Source organism: Pelophylax lessonae, assembly GCF_965119305.1.
Source record: "Pelophylax lessonae genome assembly, chromosome: 4".
Classification (NCBI taxonomy): Eukaryota; Metazoa; Chordata; class Amphibia; order Anura; family Ranidae; genus Pelophylax; species Pelophylax lessonae.
In genome coordinates this window covers 606,723,119-606,746,200 of record NC_138771.1, presented here as the reverse complement: position 1 = coordinate 606,746,200, position 23,082 = coordinate 606,723,119, and the positions used below count along the sequence as shown (strand labels likewise).

The 23,082-nt window shown below is 45.0% G+C and overlaps 1 protein-coding gene across 1 annotated transcript in view; it reads right to left on the bottom strand.

The window, feature by feature from the left end:
- Nucleotides 1–23,082, bottom strand: part of MAN2B1 (mannosidase alpha class 2B member 1) — a gene marked incomplete at its 3' end in the record, with an annotated part of 70,408 nt that overhangs the window by 44,529 nt on the left and 2,797 nt on the right. The window contains exons 2-4 of the mRNA XM_082257196.1: nt 9,500–9,602; nt 3,546–3,719; nt 1,850–2,043 (exon numbers count right to left, since the gene is read on the bottom strand). Of these exons, the coding sequence (XP_082113322.1) occupies nt 1,850–2,043; nt 3,546–3,719; nt 9,500–9,602 (471 nt within the window). The remainder of the gene's footprint in view (nt 1–1,849; nt 2,044–3,545; nt 3,720–9,499; nt 9,603–23,082) is intronic.

Genomic DNA, 23,082 nt, shown 5'->3' with positions numbered 1-23,082 from the left:
CGCTCCCCATCCAACCTGATGGTGCTCGAGAGGTCCTGCAAAGAAGGTGGGCAAACTGCCCAAAAATAGGTGTGCCAAGCTGGTAGCATCATACTCAAAAATACTTGAGGCTGTAATTGGTGCCAAAGTTGCTTCAACAAAGTATTGAGCAAAGGCTGTGAATACTTATGTACATGGAATGTTTTTTTTTTTTTTTAATAAATTTGCAAAGATTTCAAACAAACTTCTTTCACGTTGTCATTATGGGGTATTGTTTGTAGGATTTTGAGGAATTTAATCAATTTAGGAATAAGGCTGTAATGTAACAAAGTGGAAAAAGTGAAGCTCTGAATACTTTCCGGGATGCACTGTACCTGCTCTGTGCAATGGTGTTTTACATAGCGGCCCCAATGCTCTTCTTGGGTCCCCTGCTGGCACTCCTGACTCTCTTGGTGTGCCACCATAGGAAGCGGTTTCCTATGGTGGCACACCTGTGGGCCCCGATCCAGAGCCTTGCCGGCCTATGCCCATAGACACAAACAGCAAGGCTCATCCTCGCCCACACCACAGAATTCAAATAGAGCACGAGGAGCCAATAGAGGGAATGCATTAAAGCGGAGTTCCACCCAAAAGTGGAACTTCCGCTTTAGGTAGTGCTAACCCCCTGACATGCCACATTTGGCATGTCATTTTTGGGGGGGAGCAGTTACCTAGTTTTGACAGGTACCCGCTCCCACTTCCGCTCGGAGCGCCGGATTGGCCGGAGTGCCATCTTCTGGGACATGTCAGAGGTCTCAGAAGATTTCCGGCCAATCACGATGCGTAGCGCAACTCGCGCATGCGCAGTGCGTACCCGGCTGTGAAGCCGCAAACTGTCACAGCCGGGTGCCCACACCAGTGATGCCAGCGCCTGAGAGCAGAGAGGGAGAAGAGCGAGGCTTCGGGCGGCCGCATCGCTAGACAGGTGAGTGTATAAAGCTGGATACACACTATCCAACTTTTGTGGTTAGATTTCCTTCAGATTTACCTTTTCTATGTAGTGCAAGGGCCTGCCAGACTGCATACAAATTGAAAGTGTTTAGGTTTGACCTCATATTATATGGTTTTGGTAAATCTAAAGGAAAAAGTCTTTAGAAAATCTTATAGTGCGTATGGCCCATATTAGGCTGGAACTCCGCTTTAAGGTACAAAAAAAAAAAAAAAAACAAAAGTAGGTGTTCCTACCCCAAAATATTGTGTTGCAGGCTAAATCACCAGTGCTCTGGGACGGGGCAGCTGACTCATCCACAGGAACAATTCAAGCAAAAAAAAATGTAATACCGACACTCCAGTGTATGTTTTGCAATCTTGTGTTTGTTGGGTGACAAATGATAGCCAAAAAAGTAAAAAATGTGGACATTTGCAGCTGTCATTTGCCACCCGACAATAAATACAAGATTGCACAGCTTACACCCAAAAGGGTTTTTTTTTGCTGGGGGGGGGGGGGGGGGTTCGGAAGGTTTAGGCTTTACGACTCCAATTACCTGCTGCCCTTATATTTTAGAGACGCCAGTAGTTTCTTGTTCCCCACACACAGCCTCAGTGAAGACCTCCCTATCTGGCAAAGTCCTCAATTATTGGATGGATTTTCCATAGTGTCGAATATAGATAGAGGAGTGACCAACTGGCTTTGTATTGGATGAAGCACATGGACAGAACTAGGAATTCTGGTGGGAATATCTCGCAAGGGATTTTAACTTATTAAGCATATATAGCTAAATATCAGTTTTTTGGCTATTGTAATTCTAAGAAAAAAAAAACCCAACACAGGAAAGAAAAAAAAAGTGAGTGTTAGGTACAATGGTGCCAGACAACGTGTGATCTCACGTACCTGTGCAAACAAAGAAGCCTGTTCCCTGGAGTGACCAAAGGGATCGATGTGCCAAGCGACCCGCGGTCTACCACATTCACCAAACGTATTCTCCAAGAACTGCAAGCCTAGAGTCATCTGATCAATGATGGCATTGTAGTGTGTGGCAGCTTCGTCATTCATAGACCAGCCACCATTTATAAATTCCAAGCGACCTGTGGAACAGAGAGGAGAGCGCCATGTCTCAGAGAACCACAAATGAGAGCTGTTCAGGTTGTCCATAGTCTCCCTTTTTTCAACAGGAGAACTTAAGGAAGCATCCTACCTGATTACTATGGATGATATCTACAGTATGTACCTTAATGCAGAGCTTAACTCAAACCAGTGAGGCGGGGTATTAATATTACCACTGCCCATCCCAACAAGGAGATCCCACCAGAGCATCCCAACAAGGAGATCCCACCAGAGCATCCTGTGATGGTGTTCACCGTCACTGGAATTTAAGGACAGATGGGTGATGGTTTGGATTGCTTCATATTTGTCAGCAAGGTCTCCATGTAGAAATATTGAGATTTGTTCCCATTTGCCATGAGGTCTCTGACCAGGAAGTACAACTCCTAATATGGTCATTCCAGGAAGTTCAATGAGGAGACTGACTGTCTAACAATTTTGCTTTTGTCTGAGGTGGCTTTCCATTCACCTATTGTCGGGTGTGCTAATGAACTCACCTGCTGTCTGCTAAGGGATGTATTGACACTCAGAGTAATGTGTATTGGGGGCTCGTTATGGAACCATTGTTCCGTGTCTGGCTATTGTGTACATTGATTGTCCCCTGGGGGGGTTCTGTCTCATTACACATAACAGTCCTACTCAAGCTACCCGACCAATCCCTGCTGACTCATTTTCAAGTCCTCATTTGCATGGCTAAGGAGGACCTGAAGGAGAACGGCATGTACTGTGCAATTGACCAATGGGAAAGCGGTTGTTGGGGGCAGGATGTTCCAAATTCTGTATAAAAATGTGCTGTGTGCTTCCAATAAATTGTCTTCCTGTTTGAACTTACATACAGCCTGCTTGGTGTTTGTTCTAACGGATTCCGAATGGCACATAGCTGTAGTTCGGATCCCGGAGCCTTGGTTGACCGAACCATCAGACGTTGCGATCTGCAAGCTGACTCACTAGAAACAGAGGAGTGTCGGGAGAGCGGAAGCGAGCGAGCAAGGGTCTCGTTACACATCCCAACAAGGAGATCCCACCAGAGCACCAAGTCATGCGGGCTTCAGTAGCTCGGTTCTGTGGGCATGGATCCTGCTGGTGTAAGCCTCTTAGTATATACTATCTCCAGCATTTAGGGCCTGTTTACACATGGGCATTGTAACACATGATGCATGGTGCGCACTCAGATTTCTATCCTTTGCAGCTACTGAGCAATATTTTTTAAATAGAAGTTTCTACGTCCATAGTTCTGCCTTTGGAATGGAATGCATTTTTTCTACATCAAGAGCACTCCACATACCATTCCCTCCTCCCTTAGAGCCCCACTCCTTTATTTCCAGGATTAAATATCCAGTGGGAAAAAATATGATAGATATTTTTATATATGAAGATGAAGAATACAAAGCAAGTATGTCACAAACGTTAAAGGGCACCTAACTGTAGGACCAGACAGAAAACCTGGTGTAGAGGTGTAAATGCGTGGCACCCCCCTGCTGCTCACCTTCCTGTATTAATCGAACTACATCTTTCTGCACAGACTCCTTCTGTTCCCTCCACCAGCGCCAGAAAAACGCCATCTCCACATAGATGAACCTCCTTTTCGGGTCCGCAAGCAGCTGAGCGATTACTGAGTCCAATATATATTGCACGCCAGCGTGCTGGATGCTGTTATTCCCTGAATGACAAAAGAAAAATAATGTGCTGTAATCTAGAGAAATCAGCTTATCCTCTCATTGGTTATGGAAACCTGTCACAGTATACGCTACATTGTCAAAAGTATTGGGACACCTGCCTTTACACACAAATTAACTTTAATGACATCCCAGTCTTAGCCCGTAGGGTTCAATATTAAGTTGGCCCACCCTTTTCAGCTATAACCGCTTTAACTCTTCTGGGAAGACTGTCTAAAAAGTTTAGGAGTGTGTCTATAGGAATGTTTGACCATTCTTCCAGAAGAGCATTTGGGAGGTCAGGTACTGATGTGAACGAGAAGGCCTGGCTCACAGTCTTCACTCCAATTCATCGTAAAGGTGTTCTATCGGGTTGAGGTCAGGGCTCGGTGCAGGCCAGTCAAAGTTCCTCCACCCCAAACTCGCTCATCCATGTCTTTATGGACCTCACTTTGTGGACTGGTCCAAATCATTTGGTGGTGGTGGAGGAGGAGGATTATGGTGTGGGGTTGTTTTTCAGGAGTTAGGCTTTGCCCCTTCGCTCCAGTGCAGGGAACTCTTAAGGCATCCGCATACCAAGACATTTTGGACAATTTCATTCTCCCAACTTTGTGGGAACAGTTTGGGGATGGCCCCTTCCTCTTCCAACATGACCGCGCACCAGTGCACAAAGCAAGGCCCAGACATGGAGAGGAGCGAGTTTGGGGTGGAGGAACTTGACTAGCCTGCACAGAGTCTGTCCTGAAATCAACCCAATAGAACATCTTTGGGATAAATTAGAGCAGAGACTGCAAGCCAGGCCTTCTCGTCCAACATCAGTGCCTGACCTCACAATGCGTTTCTAAAAGAATGGTGAAACATTCCAATAGACACACTCCTAAACCTTGTGGACAGCCTTCCCAGAAGAGTTGAAGCTGTTATAGCTGCAAAGGGTGGGCTAACTCAGTATTGGACCCTACAGACCAAGACTGGGAACATGCATACATTTTTCCCCTTCCTCATGTAATTCGGAGACAGAAAAAAAAAAAAAAAAAAAAAAAACAAGACACACAGTAAAGGACAATGATTATATAAAGCCATGGCCCTAATCAAGAAAGTTTACATACCCTGGAATGTTTGGCCTTGGTACAGACACACAAGGTGACCCACATCTATGGTATTTAAAACTGCAGTTAGGGTCTGTGTATAAATAGTCAATGCATTTGTTAGCTCTGAGATGGATGCACTGAGCAGGCTAGATACTGAGCCATGGGGAGCAAAAAATAACTGTCAAAAGACCCGTGTAACAAGTTGATGGAACTTTATAAAGCTGGAAAAGGATATAAAAAGATCTCAAAACCTTGCATATTCTAGTCAGTACTGTTTAACTGCTTTTTAAAAAGTGGAAAATTCGGGGATCTCTTAAAACTAAGCTAAGCTCAGGTAGACCATGAAAGACTGCAGCTACAACTTCCAAAAGAATTGTTTAGGATTAGGGATAGACCGATTATCGGCAAGGTCGATATGCACTTTCCCCGATACACATCGTGTCGGCTTTGGAACTGGCCAATATTTTTGTGACGTCATTCTGCCTTCTTAGGCCGCCTCCCATCGCCTTGGACAGCCTCATCTGGAGTCGGGACTAGTCTCGCGGGAGTGTATCACAGCCATACACCCACCCACAGCAGCCTGGTGCCAACCACCCACATCCACAGGCCCTGTACCAGACAGCCAGCAGGACAGCCAACCAGAGGCTGCCCTGTACCAGCCAGCCACCCACCCACCACAGGGTGCGAGCCAATAAGCATTAAACAAAAATTAACATGTTTCAAAATTTTAAATGTACAAAATATCGGCCGATACCGATATGTTGTGACCAAAATATCATTATCGGCCCTGAAAAAAACCATATCAATCTATCCCTATTTAGGATACAAAGAAAAACCCACAGGTAACCTCCGGAGAAATACAGGCTGCTCTGGAAAAAGAGGGTGTGGGTCTTTCAAGAAGCACAATATGACGATACTTAAACAAAAATGAGCTGCATGGTCAAGTTGACAGAAAGAAGCCATTGCTGCGCCAATGCCACAAAAAAAAAAAAAAAAACGAATTTCTTCATCAATTTAGGCTATTTTGGCAAAATAAATTAAAAAAAATGCCAATAAGTGTATATTGATTGCTTTGCACAAAAGTTATAGCGTCTACAGACTGTTTTTTTTTTATTTTTAAGTATTGGTGGCAATCAGCGACTTATAATGTGACTGCGATATTGAGGATGACCAATCGGACACTGACTTTTTGGGGACCAGTGCTAAAAAAAAAAAAAAATATGCACTGTCATTGTACTAATGACACTGGCAGGGAAGGGGTTAACACTAGGGGGGGGCTGGATGTGCCTTGACTAGAGGGAAAGCAAAGATCCATGTTCCTGCGTTGCAGAAACACAGGATCAAAGCCTTCCCTGTCATTCTGCTTGTGTCCCGAATGATCGGCGGGTCCCAGCAGACAGTCTGCCCGACCTGCAGTGTCCAATCACAGTGGTAACGGGTCGCCAGCAGCGGGTGCTTCCCAGACCCGGAAGGGTTTGATCACTTACTAGGTACGTAATCCGGCACAGAACGGCCACCATGCCGCAGTAAATATACATGGGGCGGTCACAAAGCAGTTAAAATGATATATACTGTATATTACCAATTCTGCAAGGGGGATGCAAACCTTTGAGCATGGAATTTATGGACAATGTATGCATGTCCTGATTCAGCCTCCCAGTCTGCTGCACCCTAGACTTAGGCTGGCCATACACTATACAATTCTCTTGTTCAACTTTCCTTTAGATTTACCAAAACCATATAATATAAGTTCAAACCTGAACACTTTCAATTTGTATGCAATCAGGCAGGCCCTTGCACTACATAGTTGAAGGTAAATCTAAAGGAAATTGAATAAGAAAATTGTATGGTGTATGGCCAGCCTTAGTTTGTGTGTGTCAGACTGGGGAGCCCTGGAGTACCCAGGAGGTAGAAACATAGCCCATGAGGCAATGGTTTTATTTACAGAGAATTGGGTGCCTAGGCAGCAGGAGGTCGCTCAAGGTCTGTTAGCCAGGGACCCCGCATGTTAGGAAGTCAAGGATTTTTTTTTTTTTGTTCTCTTTTTGTTCTTCCATTTGTGATCCTCTACAATGTATAGGGTGAAGCCTTTGTAAATAAATTGCATTGCTCAGTGAGAACTTAGCGATTAGAAGACAGATCATGTGATCTAGACTGCCATGGCTTTAGTAGACTGCCATGGCTTTAGTGACATTAGGCCATCTTTTTAAGGCTCATTTACCCAATCTGCAGTGTCGGGCGTTTTTCTGCACCTTTAAAACGCAGACTTCTGCAAGGGAAAAAAAAAATTATAAAAAAAAAAAAAACACACGGAATGAAAAAAAATCAACAAATGCCAAAGTGCAATTAAACACTTATCAGTATACGTTTTCTTCATGAGGTTTTACGCACGGTATGGTGTCAAGAAGCCCTTTTAAATTCAGGGGTTCCTTTTGTTTTTTTCTCAAAGTTCTGTAATTTTGTATTTCCGATGTGAGCCCATCAATTACCACAAAGTATTGTTTTTAGGGTTAGAGCTGGTTTTACCTCTTTGTACAATTTGGACTGTGGGAGGAAAGAGATAGAAGCAGCTAAAGAACACGCCATGCAGAGAACGGCCTTGGTAGGAATTAGGGATAGACCGATTCTGCCTTCTTAGGCGCCTCCCATCACCTTGGACAGCCTCGTCTGGAGTCGGGACTAGTCTCGCGGGAGCGTATCACAGTCATACACCCACCCACAGCAGCCCGGTGCCAGCCAGCCACAGATAGGGTGCCAGCCAGCCAACCACCTACCCACAGACAGGGTACCAGCCAGCCACCCACAGCCCCTGTGCCAGCCACCACAGGGTGCCAGGCAGCCAACCACCTACCCACAGACAGGGTACCAGCCAGCCACCCACAGCCCCTGTGCCAGCCACCACAGGGTGCCAGGCAGCCAACCACCTACCCACAGACAGGGTACCAGCCAGCCACCCACAGCCCCTGTGCCAGCCACCACAGGGTGCCAGGCAGCCAACAACCTACCCACAGACAGGGTACCAGCCAGCCACCACAGGGTGCCAGCCAGCCACAGGCACTGTACCAGCCAGCCACCCACCACAGGGTGCCAGCCATTAAGCATTAAACAAAAATTAACATGTTCAGTATCAGATTTGTGTCAAAAATGGTCTTATTTTTCAAAAAAAAAAAAAAAAAAAACTTTAAATTTACAAAATATCGGCCGATACCGATACATTGTGACCAAAATATCGGTATCGGCCCTGAAAAGAAAAGAAAAATCGGTCTATCCCTAGTAGGAATTATAACCAGGACCCAGCTCTGCAAGACCACAGGGCTGCCCATAGATAAAAAGTATATCTAAAGAACAAACTCACACCCTCCTTATTTTGGGTACAGGGCTGGGTTAGAACATTTTTGCCATCTGTGTTCCATTGGCAAGATTACCCTTTACTTCCTGTCCTGAAGACACAACAGGAAGTGACAGAAAATCATTCCATTTGAAGTAGATTTCCACTTAGTTAGTAATACAGAGACAAACAAATATAAAATAAAAAAACCCCTCTATTGCTGTCTTGGTGAGAAATCTAAAGTTTGGATTTACCCTCACTTTTAGTCCAGATGACAACACACCAGGAGAGGGTTGACCTGCCAAATGGAGGAACAGACAGGAATACAAACCTAACTGGGGTTTTAAGCCATCACAACTCTAAAAACAAACCAACCAACCTTGAGATACACTTTAAATATATATCAACAGCATTTATCTGAAAAAGTAAATGCCTCAAGCCATTAGAAGGAATGACAACCATTTTAAAATACTATGGGGGTTGATTTACTAAAGCAGGAGAGTGCAAAATCTGGTGCAGAACTACATAGAAATCAGCTTCCAGGTTTTCTGTCAAAGCTTAACGTGGATGTAAACCCCATTCATTCTATCTCTCCAAAGCCCTATGTCCCATGTCTTTCTACCACTCCATTCCTCTGTTATCAGAATGATAACTTCTGACAAGCCCTGGACACAGGAGATAAAAGCAGCTGGTAATTTGTGTCAGGGTGGGAGCTTGGAGACATAAGCAGAGAGCTGGTCTATTCGCAGCACAGCTCTGCAAGTTTCTTCATTCCTAGAGAGGGGAGAGGCAGGAGGGCTGTGCCTTTCCTCCAATCAGCTCACACACCGTGTATGCCCAGACTCCTTTCCCACTGCTGAAACAGGAACAACAATTTGTAACACAGCGTTCTAAAGGCTATAGAAAGCTGCAGACAGCAGATATACATGTAAAACTTATGTGGGGAGATTTGTCTCATCGGAGGATGTTCACGTCACTGGGTATGTGAGGATTTACATCCACTTTAATAGAACAAGCTGAAGTTGGAAGCCAATTGGCTACCTTGGACAGCTGCACCAAATTTTGTAAATCAACCCCTACATCACATCAAATGTTTAACAAGCTTTTACTGCTTGAAACTATAAAAATATAAAAATGGAACTAAAAAAGACTTAGACAGGGTTAATATTTTTTTGGTTAAAAGGAGAAAATATTGAACAATACATCCTGCTTGATAGAGGATACAGATCTGCGATAATCTACACAGGAAACTCTTAAATTGCCAAACTATGATAGTCAATAGAAAATTGCTGAAATGGGTGGAAACGGCAAAACTCTTATCTTCTAGTGTCCGATGCAACTGCCAGAGAAGGAAATATCATCCACTTACCTCCATAATAATACTGATCTACGGTCTTCAACCAGCCCACATCGTCATGTGTGTGAGGGATCAGGTGTACATTCAAGAAGCCATCGGGAGCGGCTAGGCAGGTCTATAGGACAAGACAAAAGAGATTTGGTAGATTATTGAAATCTGAATAAACTCACTGGTGGACCCAACTTCCATCTCTAAAGCCTTGTACACACGCGTCGAAAATTGGCAGGGAATTTTCGTCCGACGACCGATGTGCCGATTTTCGGCTTGTTAGTATGATGCTTCCGACAACCGACTCCGACTTTTCGGCCGAAAAAAAATCTGGTGTGCAGACTATAAAATTTTTGTTGGCCGTCAACGCAACGGCCGATTTTCGTGCAGTCAGTACAGATTTCGACAGGGAAAAATCTGATGAGCAAGTCTGGGCATGCTCAGTGAAGAAAGAACACAAAGAAAGCAAACCAACACATGACATTACTTCTGAAGTAGAATTTTGTTGGGCGAGAAAATTTGTGTGCAGTCTAGGCACATTCCAACCAACACAACTCTGGACAAAAGACGGACGATCGGTCGGCTGATAATCGTTGCGTGTGTACGGGGCTTAAGACACCTTGCTACAGACATGCAGCACTTCCATCCATCTGGCCCTTTAGGGATTACAAATTCTATCCTCTTATATTACCAATGGCTTGTCCTCACCATCTACCAACTCTGTTCACCTGAATTCTACACACTCAATACCCACCCTTCTATATCCCTCTCCTTCAACCTGAACCCTACGCACTCAATACATCATCCTTCTGTCCACACACGCACCCTTTTATCTCCCCCTTCCAACCACGGACACCACACCCTTCTATCTTCCCACTCCATCCAACTGAACCCTACACTCAATACCTCATCCTTCTCCCTGTCCAGACACCACACCATCTTCCCATTCCATCCAACCGAAACCTACACACTCAATACCCACCCTTCTACATCCCTATCTATCAACCTGAGCCCTACACACTCAATACCTAATCCTTCCTGCTGTCAAGACACCCACCCTTCTATCTCCCCCTTCCATCCACGGACAGCACACCCTTCTATCTTCCCACTCCATCCAACTGAACCCTACACACTCAATACCCACCCTTTCGATCCTCTCCATCAACCTGAGCCCTACACATGCAATACCTCATCCTTCTCTCTGTCTGGATGCCCACCCTTCTATCTTCACCTTCCATCCACCTCAACCACACACTTCGGTCTCACCCTCCCATCCACCTAAACCCTACACTCAATACCTCATCCTTCTCCCTTGTCCAGACAGCACACCATCTTCCCATTCCATCCAACCGAAACCTACACACTCAATACCCACCCTTCTACATCCCTATCCATCAACCTGAGCCCTACACACTCAATACCCACCCTTCTACATCCCTATCCATCAACCCGAGCCCTACACACTCAATACCTCATCCTTCCCGCTGTCCAGACACCCACCCTTCTATCTCCCCCTCTTCTGTCACTGAATCCTCCATTCACCCAAAACCTACACCCACCATGCCTCACTCAAGTCTGTTTCAATAATGTTTATTAACGTTTTCCAAGTACAAATAAAGATCATTTAACAAATCTAAAGTTGCAAAGTGACCCAAGTTCCCCAAAGAAGAAAAAAAAAAAAAAAAAACATAAATGAGAGTAAAGAATAATTTGTTCCTTGGCTGGGACACCCCCCATAGAAGAGGCATTGCTTCCAATATGATGCGTGAGGAAAACATAGCATTAACCAAAAGAACTAGGCAGTAAAAAACAGAACTGAAGGTTGGGAGGGGAAAAAGGTCAAAAATATGCAGATCAGGAGGGCAGGGGTAGGGATTAGAATTATATAGCCCCTCGCTGTGCATTCAGATTTTCAATCACCAAACTATGGCAGAGGGAAGTTTACCAACACCAACTTCCTTTGTAGTCGAGATGTCATGTGACCAGATTCTGAGAGCTGCAAAGTAAGTTGATGCTGGAAGGTCCGAAACCTTTTCCAAAGGCTCCATACTTACCTAGTTTAAGGACCCTGTTCAACCACTTCTCACCGCGAGGTTTAATTTCTGGCTGGCCAGATCTCTTCCCAGCAGCCTGTGCCTACGCACTAGTACCAGGAGGCTTCTACGCCTATTTCTACTGGGCTTCTTGATACACCACAGACACTGGAAAAAGGTAAGGACCAGCTGGACAGAGATAAATAAGGGTAGAGGAACTTCCAAAAAAATTCTCAACAGTTTCCTTACCCTAAAAGTTATCTTTTTTGGACCATGGCTGCTTGTGGTTCCTTGATCAGTGAGAAATGGCAAATGGCTCTCCCACTAACCCTCACCATGAATGCAAGGGGACCGCGTCTACATGGACAACTGGGGATATTACAATTCTACCGTCTGTTTATTTTCAGAATTACTGAAAATTATGTTGCACAGGATGGGAGTATGGAAAAAAGAAAAAAGAAAAAAAACTTTTTTGATTTTCATGGAAATTATTTTAATAAAATGCTTTTGGAATACAAATCGGTCTAAACATAGTTTTCTATTTAAAGCGGAGTTCCACCCAAAAGTGGAACTTCCGCTTTAGGTAGTTCTAACCCCCTGACATCCCACATTTGGCATGTCTTTTTTTTTGGGGGGGGAGCGGGTACCTAGTTTTGACAGGTACCCGCTCCCACTTCCGCTCAGAGCGTCGCGGCGCCCTGAGCGGAAGTTTTCCTCTCTCCCTCCCTCCAATCTTCTGGGACATGTCAGAGGTCCCAGAAGATTGCCGGCCAATCACAACGCGTAGCGCAACTCGCGCATGCGCAGTGCATACCCAGATGTGAAGCCGCAAACTGTCACAGCTGGGTGCCCACACCAGTGATGCCGGCGCAGCAGAGCAGAGGGAGAAGAGAGAGGCTTCGGGCGGCCGCATCGCTGGACAGGTGAGTGTGTGTGTTTAGGCTGGAACTCCGCTTTAAGATGATACATTAATAAAATGGATTTTTGTAAGAACTTACCGTAAAATCCTTTTCTCTTAAGCTCATTGACAGACGTAGTCTTCTTGATTCTCAAGAGCTGGGTTATGTTGTCTCCGCAGGAGTAGGACTAGGCAGAAAGACAAAACGTTCTGGCTCCACCCTAGGGGCAGTCCCTGAGGGTATATCCTCCCTCTCTCTGCTACAGGGAATCAGTTCTGTTTAAAGCAGTACAGAGAATTTAACCCAACCCAACTCAATGATAGAGGGGCGGGTACTACGTCTGTCAATGAGCTTAAGAGAAAAGGATTTTACGGTAAGTTCTTACAAAAATCCATTTTTCTCTATCGCTCATTGACAGACGTAGTCTTCTTGATTCTCAAGAGCTGGGACATCCAGAAGCAGTGCCACAAATGAGGGGTGGGATTGACAAAATCAAATCCAATCTAGAAGGCCCAACCGGTGCCAAACTAGAAGTTTTAAAGGCTCATTATAAACAAAGAATGAGACTAAAGAAAAATTTTCCAACGGAAAAAACCCTCGAGGTAGACCACTGGTCTCCTCAAATTGCGGCCTGCAAAACCTTGCGGCCAAACGAGGCATCAGACGATGCCATTACATCAACTTTATAATGTTTAGAAAAGGTATGCACCGACGACCAGGTAGCCGCCTTGCACACCTGGACCACTGACGCCTGATGGCGAAAGGCCCATGACGCACTAAGTGCCCGAGTGGAGTGCGCCTTAACAGGGAACGGGGGCTCCCGACCCTTAATAGAATAAGCCTGCACTACCGTCTGTCTGATCCATCTGGAAATGGTCGCGGCAGATGCAGGCAACCCCTTTTTGGGTCCATCTGGGATCACAAAAAGTGAATCCGTCTTGCGAAACGAGTCTGTCGTTTTCAAGTATACCCTGATCGCCCGGACCACATCCAAGGAGTGTAAAGCAAACTCCCGAGGATGACTGGGCTTAGGACACAGGGAAGGTAATACAATTTCTTCATTCAGATGAAATTCTGAAACCACTTTTGGTAGGAAGGATGGATTCGGACGAAGAACCACCTTATCTCTATGAACCACCAGATATGGTGAACGACAAGATAATGCGGCCAGTTCTGACACCCTGCGTGCAGAAGTAATAGCCACCAAGAAGGCCACCTTCTGGGACAACGTGGGTAGAGGAATCTCCCTAATATCTTCAAAGGGAGGTTTCTGAAGAACCGACAACACTAAATTAAGATCCCAGGGGGGTAACGGCGCGTGCACTGGCGGAGCCAGATGTCGCATCCCCTGGATGAAATTCCGCACCAAGGAATGAGTAGCCAAAGGCTTCTGAAAGAAGATGGCTAATGCTGAGACCTGACCCTTGATAGTACTCAAGGCCAGTTTCTGCTCAACCCCTTGTTGCAGAAAAGCCAATATTCGACTAATCGAATAAGACAGAGGACGGAACCCCAAAGGTTCACACCATGCAATGTAGGACTTCCATGTGCGATGATAAATCTTTCTGGAAGTCGCTTTCCTTGCTTCAACTAGAGTAGGAATAACTGAAGCTGACAAACCTTTGTCCTTCAGCACCTGGGTCTCAATAGCCAGGCCGTTAAAGCCAGCGATCGTAAAGCAGGATGGAAGATCGGTCCCTGAGACAGTAGATCCTAGCAGAGAGAGGGAGGATATACCCTCAGGGACTGCCCCTAAGGTGGAGCCAGAACGTTTTGTCTTTCTGCCTAGTCCTACTCCTGTGGAGACAACATAACCCAGCTCTTGAGAATCAAGAAGACTACGTCTGTCAATGAGCGATAGAGAAAATTTAGTTTATTCTGCATGAAATGGAGCTTAGTTATATAGCATGAGGCTGTTTATTCTGAAATATTTACATTTTTGGTAAACTCAGTCAATGAATCCAAGCTCTGAAAGGGGAAGATAACACGCACTGCATTGATGCGCTCACACAATTTCACAGTAACCATGAGATAAAACAAAGTTCAGGAACATTCCTTTATCCCATTGTTTTACAAATCTATGTACACTACAAACTGTATGATTGAATCAGTTCTGATATTGCTGTTTTACTAACCTGACAGCTTATTAAAAAATGTGAAACCTTAATTTTGTTTGCAAATAAAGATTCTAACTACCAGCAAGAATAAGTCCTTACATTTAAAGAGAACCTGTCATTTAAGATCCATCATGGCAGCGCCTGTTAGCGGGCATCCACTCACCTGCTGCTGCCACGTCCCTCACCTTGTTGTGTCACTGCCGCATCACCAGCCATTCCATTAAAGTGAATGGGACTGTCGGTGAGTCAACAACGGGTCAGAGAAGGAGCCGCTGCGGGACAGAGATGACAGTTGCTCATTAAAAATTATGAGAATCAAATCCACCCTGGGAGGGTGTGAAAAAAATAATCTACCCAGGATATCATATGCCAAGGATATCATTTACTCTTAGGACTCGTTCACACTCGATTCAGTCATGTGCATTTTTTTAAACCCAGTATGAATACAGGAAAAAAAAAAAAGAGAAAAATTAATGTATTTCAGTCTAGTTTACACTACTGCAGTGCTTTCATTTGTCTATAATAAAAACTACAGTATGCTGCATTTTTCTGCACCGAAATGAACTGCAAACGCACAGAAAAGCACTACAAATGTACGCATGCGAATGCAACTTAAAGCGGTTGTAAACCCAAAATTAAAAAAAAAAAAAAAAAAAACAACCTGCAAGACAAAGGCATAATGAGCTAGTATGCATCGCATACTAGCTCATTATGTATTACTTACCTTAGAACGAAGCCCCGACTAGGACCCCCGGACATCGCTGCGGGCGCTGCCATGATCCCTCGCCGTCTCTTCCGGGTTCGGCGGCTCCGGCGCGATGATTGGCCGGAGCCGCGATGACGTCACTCCCGCGCATGCGCGCGGGAGTGATTTTCCGGCAAGCTCCCGGCAAATAGATTGAAGGTCCCTCCGGACCTTCAGAGCGCATGCGCCGCTCGCGCGAGCGGCTGCATGCGCTGTAAATATCTCCTAAACCATGCCGGTTTAGGAGATATTATTTGTACCTACAGGTAAGCCTTATTATAGGCTTACCTGTAGGTAAAAGAGTAAAAAAGCGGGATACTACCGCTTTAAGAGAAAACAAAAAAAAAAAAAAAACCCAAAATACACCTCATCAAAAACTAAACAGAAAAGAATTTGCAAACACATGTAAACGCACATGCAAAAACACGGTGAATGCGTGGACTGTATTGTAAATGAGCTGTTAGATTGAAAATGATCAGTGATTAAGCCAATACCATGGATTGTATATACATTAAGGGGGGGTTCTGAGACCTGAAAATATTTCTAGAGGTTCCCTCTATGGTAATAAGGTTAGGGCGGCTGCCATAAGCCATGATCCCAGTGTACCATATTTTTCTCCCTTATTAGCTTACGTTTTCATTTGTCTCAGGCGGACCATCTGGCTTCAGCACTTTGCGAGTCACTGACTCAGAACAAGTATACACCTCAGCAAAATTATAGAAGAGACATCAGGCGTCCTTTTCAGCATGCTTGCTGTGAGTCAATGACTCTATGTCTGTATTGAAAAAAAAAAAAAAAAAAATGCTAGCTAGCAATTTTTTTTATATCCAATATATTTTTTCATTATAAACCTTTTCAAATATGGAAAGAATAAACATAGTTATATAGGTAAGGCTGAATTAAAGGGATTGTAAAGTTTTTTTATTTTTTAAAAACAAACATGTTATACTTACCTCCTCTGTGTAGTTGGTTTTGCACAGATCCTCCTCTTCTCGGGTCCCTCGCTCTTGCTTCTGGCCCCTCCCTCCTACTGAGTGCCCCCACAGCAAGCAGCTTCCTATGGGGGCACCCAAGCCAAGCCCATTCAGACACTGAGCTGCCATTCGTCCCTGCACCCTCACTCTCCGGATTGGCTAACGTGGTTGTGTCTGAGCCAATCAGGAGAGAGAGTCCCGGACATCGCTGGGACTCAGGTAAGTATTCAGGGTGCTGAGGAGGCTGCTACACCCAGAAGGTTGCACAGGATGCATTAAGAAAAAAAACCCTTTCTGACTTTACAACTCCATTAAGACACTGGTCCATCCAGTTCAACCTGTGTGCGCGTGTTTAGGTCATTACCATTTCCGTATCCTTGTACCAGGTGTTCACAAACTGAAGTTTTTTTACATTGATCTATGGTCCCTACTGACACCACTAACTGGATAGGGGTTCCTCCTCCTTACTGCTCTAACAGTAAAGAGCCCCTAACGCAGTTTAGGATTGAACCATTTCTAATCCCACTAATTCATTGTGTGACCACGTGTCTTTAAAGATCGTAGATTAAATCATTTTCTCCCAATAATACAGTGACTAGAGCTAAAACAACTAATCGACATAAGATTATGAAAATAGTTCAACTATTTTCATAATCAATTCGTTTGTCAGCCGATTAGTTGAGCTGCACACAGAATGCATTATTTGTGTTGTGAAGTGTAAGTGACCGAGAGCTTGTGAATGTGTGAGGAGCAATGCCCCATGGGACATGTAGTCCTAGCAAGGAGAAGGAAGTGATCTGAAGCGATTTTAACCACTTGCCGAACAGCTGCTGTGGCAGGTCGGCTCCATTGCGTGAAACGACATACCTGCAAGTGGGGGCATGCATGCGCCGATTGGACAGAGAGGGAGCCAGTCACAGATGGAACACAGGAATCCTGTGTTCCTCCTTTTGAGGAACACAAATCTCTATGTTTATCTAGGGCAGGGGTGGGGAACCTTTTTTCTGCCAAGGGCCATTTGGATTTTTGTAACATCATTCGGGGGCCGTACAAAATGTATGCATAAAATGTAATAGGCATTGCTTTGCGGCAAAAAACGCTGTAAAAAAATTGCGTGACTTTGAGGTCACAAAAGTGTGAAAGGGGCCTTCAGTAATCAAGGTATAGTGTGCCCCCTTTCAATGCAGAGAGACCACAGCGTGCCCCCTTTCAATGCAGGCTGACCACAGCGTTCCCCCCCTTCAATGCAGACTGACCACAGCATGCCCCCCTTTCAATGCAGAAAGCCAGTGCACTTAGCTGCAGTGGCGGCTTCTCCTCGAGTCCTCCCACCTCCTCCTCGACCAATGGCATGGGTTCCTCTTTCAGCCAATCAGGAAGCGGGTCTCGGACCCGCTTCCTGATTGGCCAGGAGGATCCGCGTGACAATAGCGAATTTTCATTTGCTATTGTCACACAAATGGGTGGGCTCGGGGCGCACTGCTCTGCGCCCTGGGTCCACCCTTTTCTGTGACTCACACTCTCAAGACGGAGCCATCGGCTCCTTCTGACAGCTCCGCTGGCATACACAGGCTCAGCGGCACGGGCGGAGGGGCGTACGCAATGATTGTGCGGGCCGCAGGTTCCCCATCCCTGATCTAGGGAGTCCATCCCCCACACAGTTATAAAGCACTCCGCTAGGCTCACATTTAATCCTTTGATCTCCCCTGGTGTTAACCCCTTCCCTTCCAGTTTCATTATTACAGTAACAGTGCATATTTTTAGCACCGATTACTGTAGTAATGTCACTGGTACCCACAAAAGTGTCAGATCTGTCTGCCGCAGTGTTGCAGTCCCGCAAAAAAAACACACCAGATGTATTTGGTTACAGCGTCACACGACGCAATTGTCAGTTAAAGTAACGCAGTGCCGAATCACAAAAAAATGGCCTGGTCATTAAGGGGGTAAAACCTTCCGGTCCAAAAGTGGTTAAAGGCAGAAGTTTTTTTTTTTTTTCCTATATTGGAACTCTATATTATACTTTGCAGCTTGCTATTGGGTCACTCTAAAGGCAGGGGAAGCAAGAAGCGCCGACATAGCAGCCCAGGAGAGGAAGTACAAAAATACTCCCTGATATCAATTACTGATACCTATTTGTGGCGATTTATTTATTTTTTTTGACTAATGAAAAAGGATTACTGTTTCTTTATAATTATGAAGAACTGTTCCTCTGTGGCTTTGAAAATCGCACTACTTCAGTGTGATTTCAAAACCACAGATCAATGAGATTTGGACCTCTGATTTAATTGTGGCTTGGGTATCGGGTTTTAGCCATCGGAGCATTTGTACAAGTGCAAGTTCTTAGTCTCGGTGCAACACTAGCATGCATGCACACTATCTCACAAAAGTGAGTACACCCCTCGCATTTTTGTAAATATTTTATTATATCTTTTCATGTGAAAAACACTGAAGAAATGACACTTTGCTACAATGTAAAGTAGTGAGTGTACAGCTTGTATAAGAGTCCATTCACACTGCCGCGACTTGTGAGGCGACTTGTGTGCCCCAAGTCGCTTGACATAACAAATCCCATGTTAATCAATGAGTGCCGTCTTAATTGGCACTACTGAAGTCGCTCCGACTTCAGAAAACGGTCCTGTACTACTTTGAGGCAACTTGTATCCGACTTGTCCCATAGACTTCAATGGGAGTCGCCTCCAAGTTGGATCGTTATCTTATTTGAAGCGACTTTTGATCAGACTTTGCAGGAAGAAGGAAAATTAGCCAGGCATTCCCCACATTGCAGCCATGCCTACAGTTCCTATACACCATTATCTCTGCCTGGTCTGTGTGAGTGGCACTGGTGGACACTGATTCGTGGCACTGAACAGGTGAGGAAAGGGATATGCAGTGTAGTTAGGGTACTATATACCACTATAGTTAGATTCAATAATCTAGTTTCTGTAGGGAAAGTGTTAAGTGTCAGGGTGACCGTAGTGTAGTTTAGGGTGAACTGACTGACTGCTATGCCAGGGTGACAGAACTCATCCATGTTAGGGTGACCGCCATAAGAAAAAGATCATTTTTCTTAGAATTATTAGTAGAGCAGGGATGGGGCTCCACTCCTATATAATATATATATATATTATATATATATATATATATATATATATATATATATATATATATATATATATATACATACATATATATACATACATATACATACACACACACATGTGTGTATATATACCCCTATACAGAAGTTCCGATGTTATGCCTGCCTCCAAAGACGCCCAAAAAATGCCCAATAAATGCCTGAAACAAAAACGCCCAGGTGTGAAAGGAGCGGAGCCCTATCCATGTGCTACTAAAAATTCTAAGACAAACTATATTTTTTTCTGGTTCTGGACATGCTACAGAGCTGAGACTTCACAGGTACACTTTTTAGACCCCCAGACACTAAATCCAAAGAAATCTTTTTTTTTTTTTTTTAATAATTTTTTCAATAATTGGCTATCAAAAACGACAATTTTTAAGAACTTTTTTTGTGTGATTGAGCATGACCCAGAACCATCATATTCTGATTGGCCAAATACAAAGTCGTACAAAATAGTCTATCATACAGGTCGCCCCTTATGAGGCGACTTAGAGGTCGCGGTAGTGTGAACCGGCTCTAACAGTGTAAATTTGCTGTGCCCTCAAAATAACTCAACACAGCCATTAATGTCTAAACCACTGGCAACAAAAGTGAGTACACCCACTGAGTCACCTGACACTCCCCTGTGTCATGTGACTCGTTAGTGTTCCAAGGTCTCAGGTGTGAATGGGGAGCAGGTGTGTTAAATTTTGTGTTATCGCTCTCACTCTCTCATACTGGTCACTAGAAGCTCAACATGGCACCTCATGGCAGAGAACTCTGAGGATCTGAAAAAAATAAAAATTTGTTGCTCTACATAAAGATGGCCTAGGCTATGAGAAGATTGCCAAGACCCTGAAACTGAGCAGCGTTGCTGCAAAGGGTGAAGGAAAGGGGGGGGGGGGGGGGGGTCAGCCTGTCAGTGCTCAGACCATACACCGCACACTGCATCAAATTGGTCTGCATGGCTGTCATTCCAGAAGGAATACTCTTCTAAAGATGATGCACAAGAAAGCCCACAAACAGTTTGCTGAAGAGAAGCAGACTAAGGACATGGATTACTGGAACCATGTCCTGTGGTCTGATGAGACCAAGATAAACTTTATTTGGTTCAGATGGTGTCAAGCGTGTGTGGCGGCAACCAGGTGAGGAGTACAAAGACAAGTGTGTCTTGGCTGCAGTAAAGCATGGTGGTGGGAGTGTTATGGTCTGGGGCTGCATGAGTGCTGCTGGCATTGGGGAGCTACAGTTCATTGAGGGAACCATGAATGCCAACATGTAGTGTGACATACTGAAGCAGAGCATGATCCCCTCCCTTCAGAGACTGGGCCGCAAAGCAGTATTCCAACATGATAACGACCCAGAACACACCTTCAAGATGACCACTGCCTTGTCTCCAGACCTAAACCCTACTGAGCATCTATGGAGCAGCGCAAGGTCTAACATCCACCAGCTCCATGATGTCATGTAGGAATAGAAGAGGACTCCAGTGGCAACCTGTGAAGCTCTGGTGAACTCCCATGCCCAAGAGGGTTAAGGCAGTGCTGGAAAATAAAGGTGGCCACACAAGAGTCTCTCTCCCCCCCATTCACCCCTTTTTTCCCCCCCCCTACTCATCTTTTTTGACTGTTTTTCACTAGTTTTGCATTTGGCTAGGGTCAGTGTCACTACTGGTATCATGAGGCGATACCTGGACCCTAGAGGTTGCACAAGCAGTCCAACACCTCCACAATGGCACATCAATACATGTCATTGCCAGACGATTTGCTGTGTCTCAGCACAGTCTCAAGAGCATGGAGGAGATTCCAAAGACAGGCAGTTACTCTAGGAGAGCTGGACTGGGCCGTAGAAGGTCCTTAACCCATCAGTAGGACCGGTATCTGCACCTTTGTGCAGGGACAGGATGAGCACTGCCAGAGCCCTACAAAATGACCTCCAGCAGGCCACTGATGTGAATGTCTCTGACCAAACAATCAGAAACAGACTTCATGAAGGTGGCCTGAGGGCCCGATATCCTCTAGTGGGCCGTGTGCTCGCTGCCCAGCATTGTGGAGCTCGATTGGCATTTGTCATTGAACACCAGAACTGGCAGGTAAACCACTGGCACCCTGTGCTTTTCACAGATAAGAAAGTTCACCCTGAGCACATTTTACTGTCATTAGGAATCGGGATTGCACCCTGACTGTCATTAGGAATCGGGATTAAATCCTTGGACCCATTGTCAGACCCTACACTGCATCATGTGGTATGCAGCCAGTTTCTTAAGGATGAAGGAATTGATACCACTGAATGGCCCCCACGCTGGCCTGACCTAAATCCTTGAGAACGCCTTTCGGTCCATCCTACACCGCCAGGTTGCCCCTCAGTCTGTTCAGGAGCTCAGTGATGTCCTGGTCCAGATCTGGGGGGGAAATACCCAGGACACCATCCATCATCTCATTAGGAGCATGTCCCAACATTGACAGATTTGCATACAAGCACATGGGGGCCATACAAACTACTGAGCACCATTTCTGAGTACCAAATGGACTAGCCTGCTGCATAATTTTTTCACTTTGATTTTCGGGGTGTCTTTGAATTCAGCCCTCTGTAAGTTGATAATTTTCGATTTCCATCAAAATGATGTGTCATCCTTTCCTTCCTAACATTACCCAGTCCATACCAGTATAGCTCCTAACACATTACCCAGTCCATACCAGTATAGCTCCTAACACATTACCCAGTCCATATCAGTATAGATCCTAACACATTACCCAGTCCATACCGGTATAGCTCCTAACACATTACCCAGTCCATACCAGTATAGATCCTAACCCATTACCCAGTCCATACCGGTATAGATCCTAACCCATTACCCAGTCCATACCGGTATAGATCCTAACCCATTACCCAGTCCATACCAGTATAGATCCTAACCCATTACCCAGTCCATACCAGTATAGATCCTAACCCATTACCCAGTCCATACCAGTATAGATCCTAACCCATTACCCAGTCCATACCAGTATAGATCCTAACCCATTACCCAGTCCATACCAGTATAGATCCTAACCCATTACCCAGTCCATACCAGTATAGATCCTAACCCATTACCCAGTCCATACCAGTATAGATCCTAACCCATTACCCAGTCCATACCAGTATAGCTCCTAACCCATTACCCAGTCCATACCAGTATAGCTCCTAACCCATTACCCAGTCCATACCAGTATAGCTCCTAACCCATTACCCAGTCCATACCAGTATAGCTCCTAACCCATTACCCAGTCCATACCAGTATAGCTCCTAACCCATTACCCAGTCCATACCAGTATAGCTCCTAACCCATTACCCAGTCCATACCAGTATAGCTCCTAACCCATTACCCAGTCCATACCAGTATAGCTCCTAACCCATTACCCAGTCCATACCAGTATAGCTCCTAACCCATTACCCAGTCCATACCAGTATAGATCCCAACACCTTACCCAGTCCATACCAGTATAGCTCCTAACACATTACCCAGTCCATACCAGTATAGATCCCAACACATTACCCAGTCCATACCAGTATAGATCCCAACACATTACCCAGTCCATACCAGTATAGATCCCAACACATTACCCAGTCCATACCAGTATAGATCCCAACACATTACCCAGTCCATACCAGTATAGCTCCTAACACATTACCCAGTCCATACCAGTATAGATCCCAACACATTACCCAGTCCATACCAGTA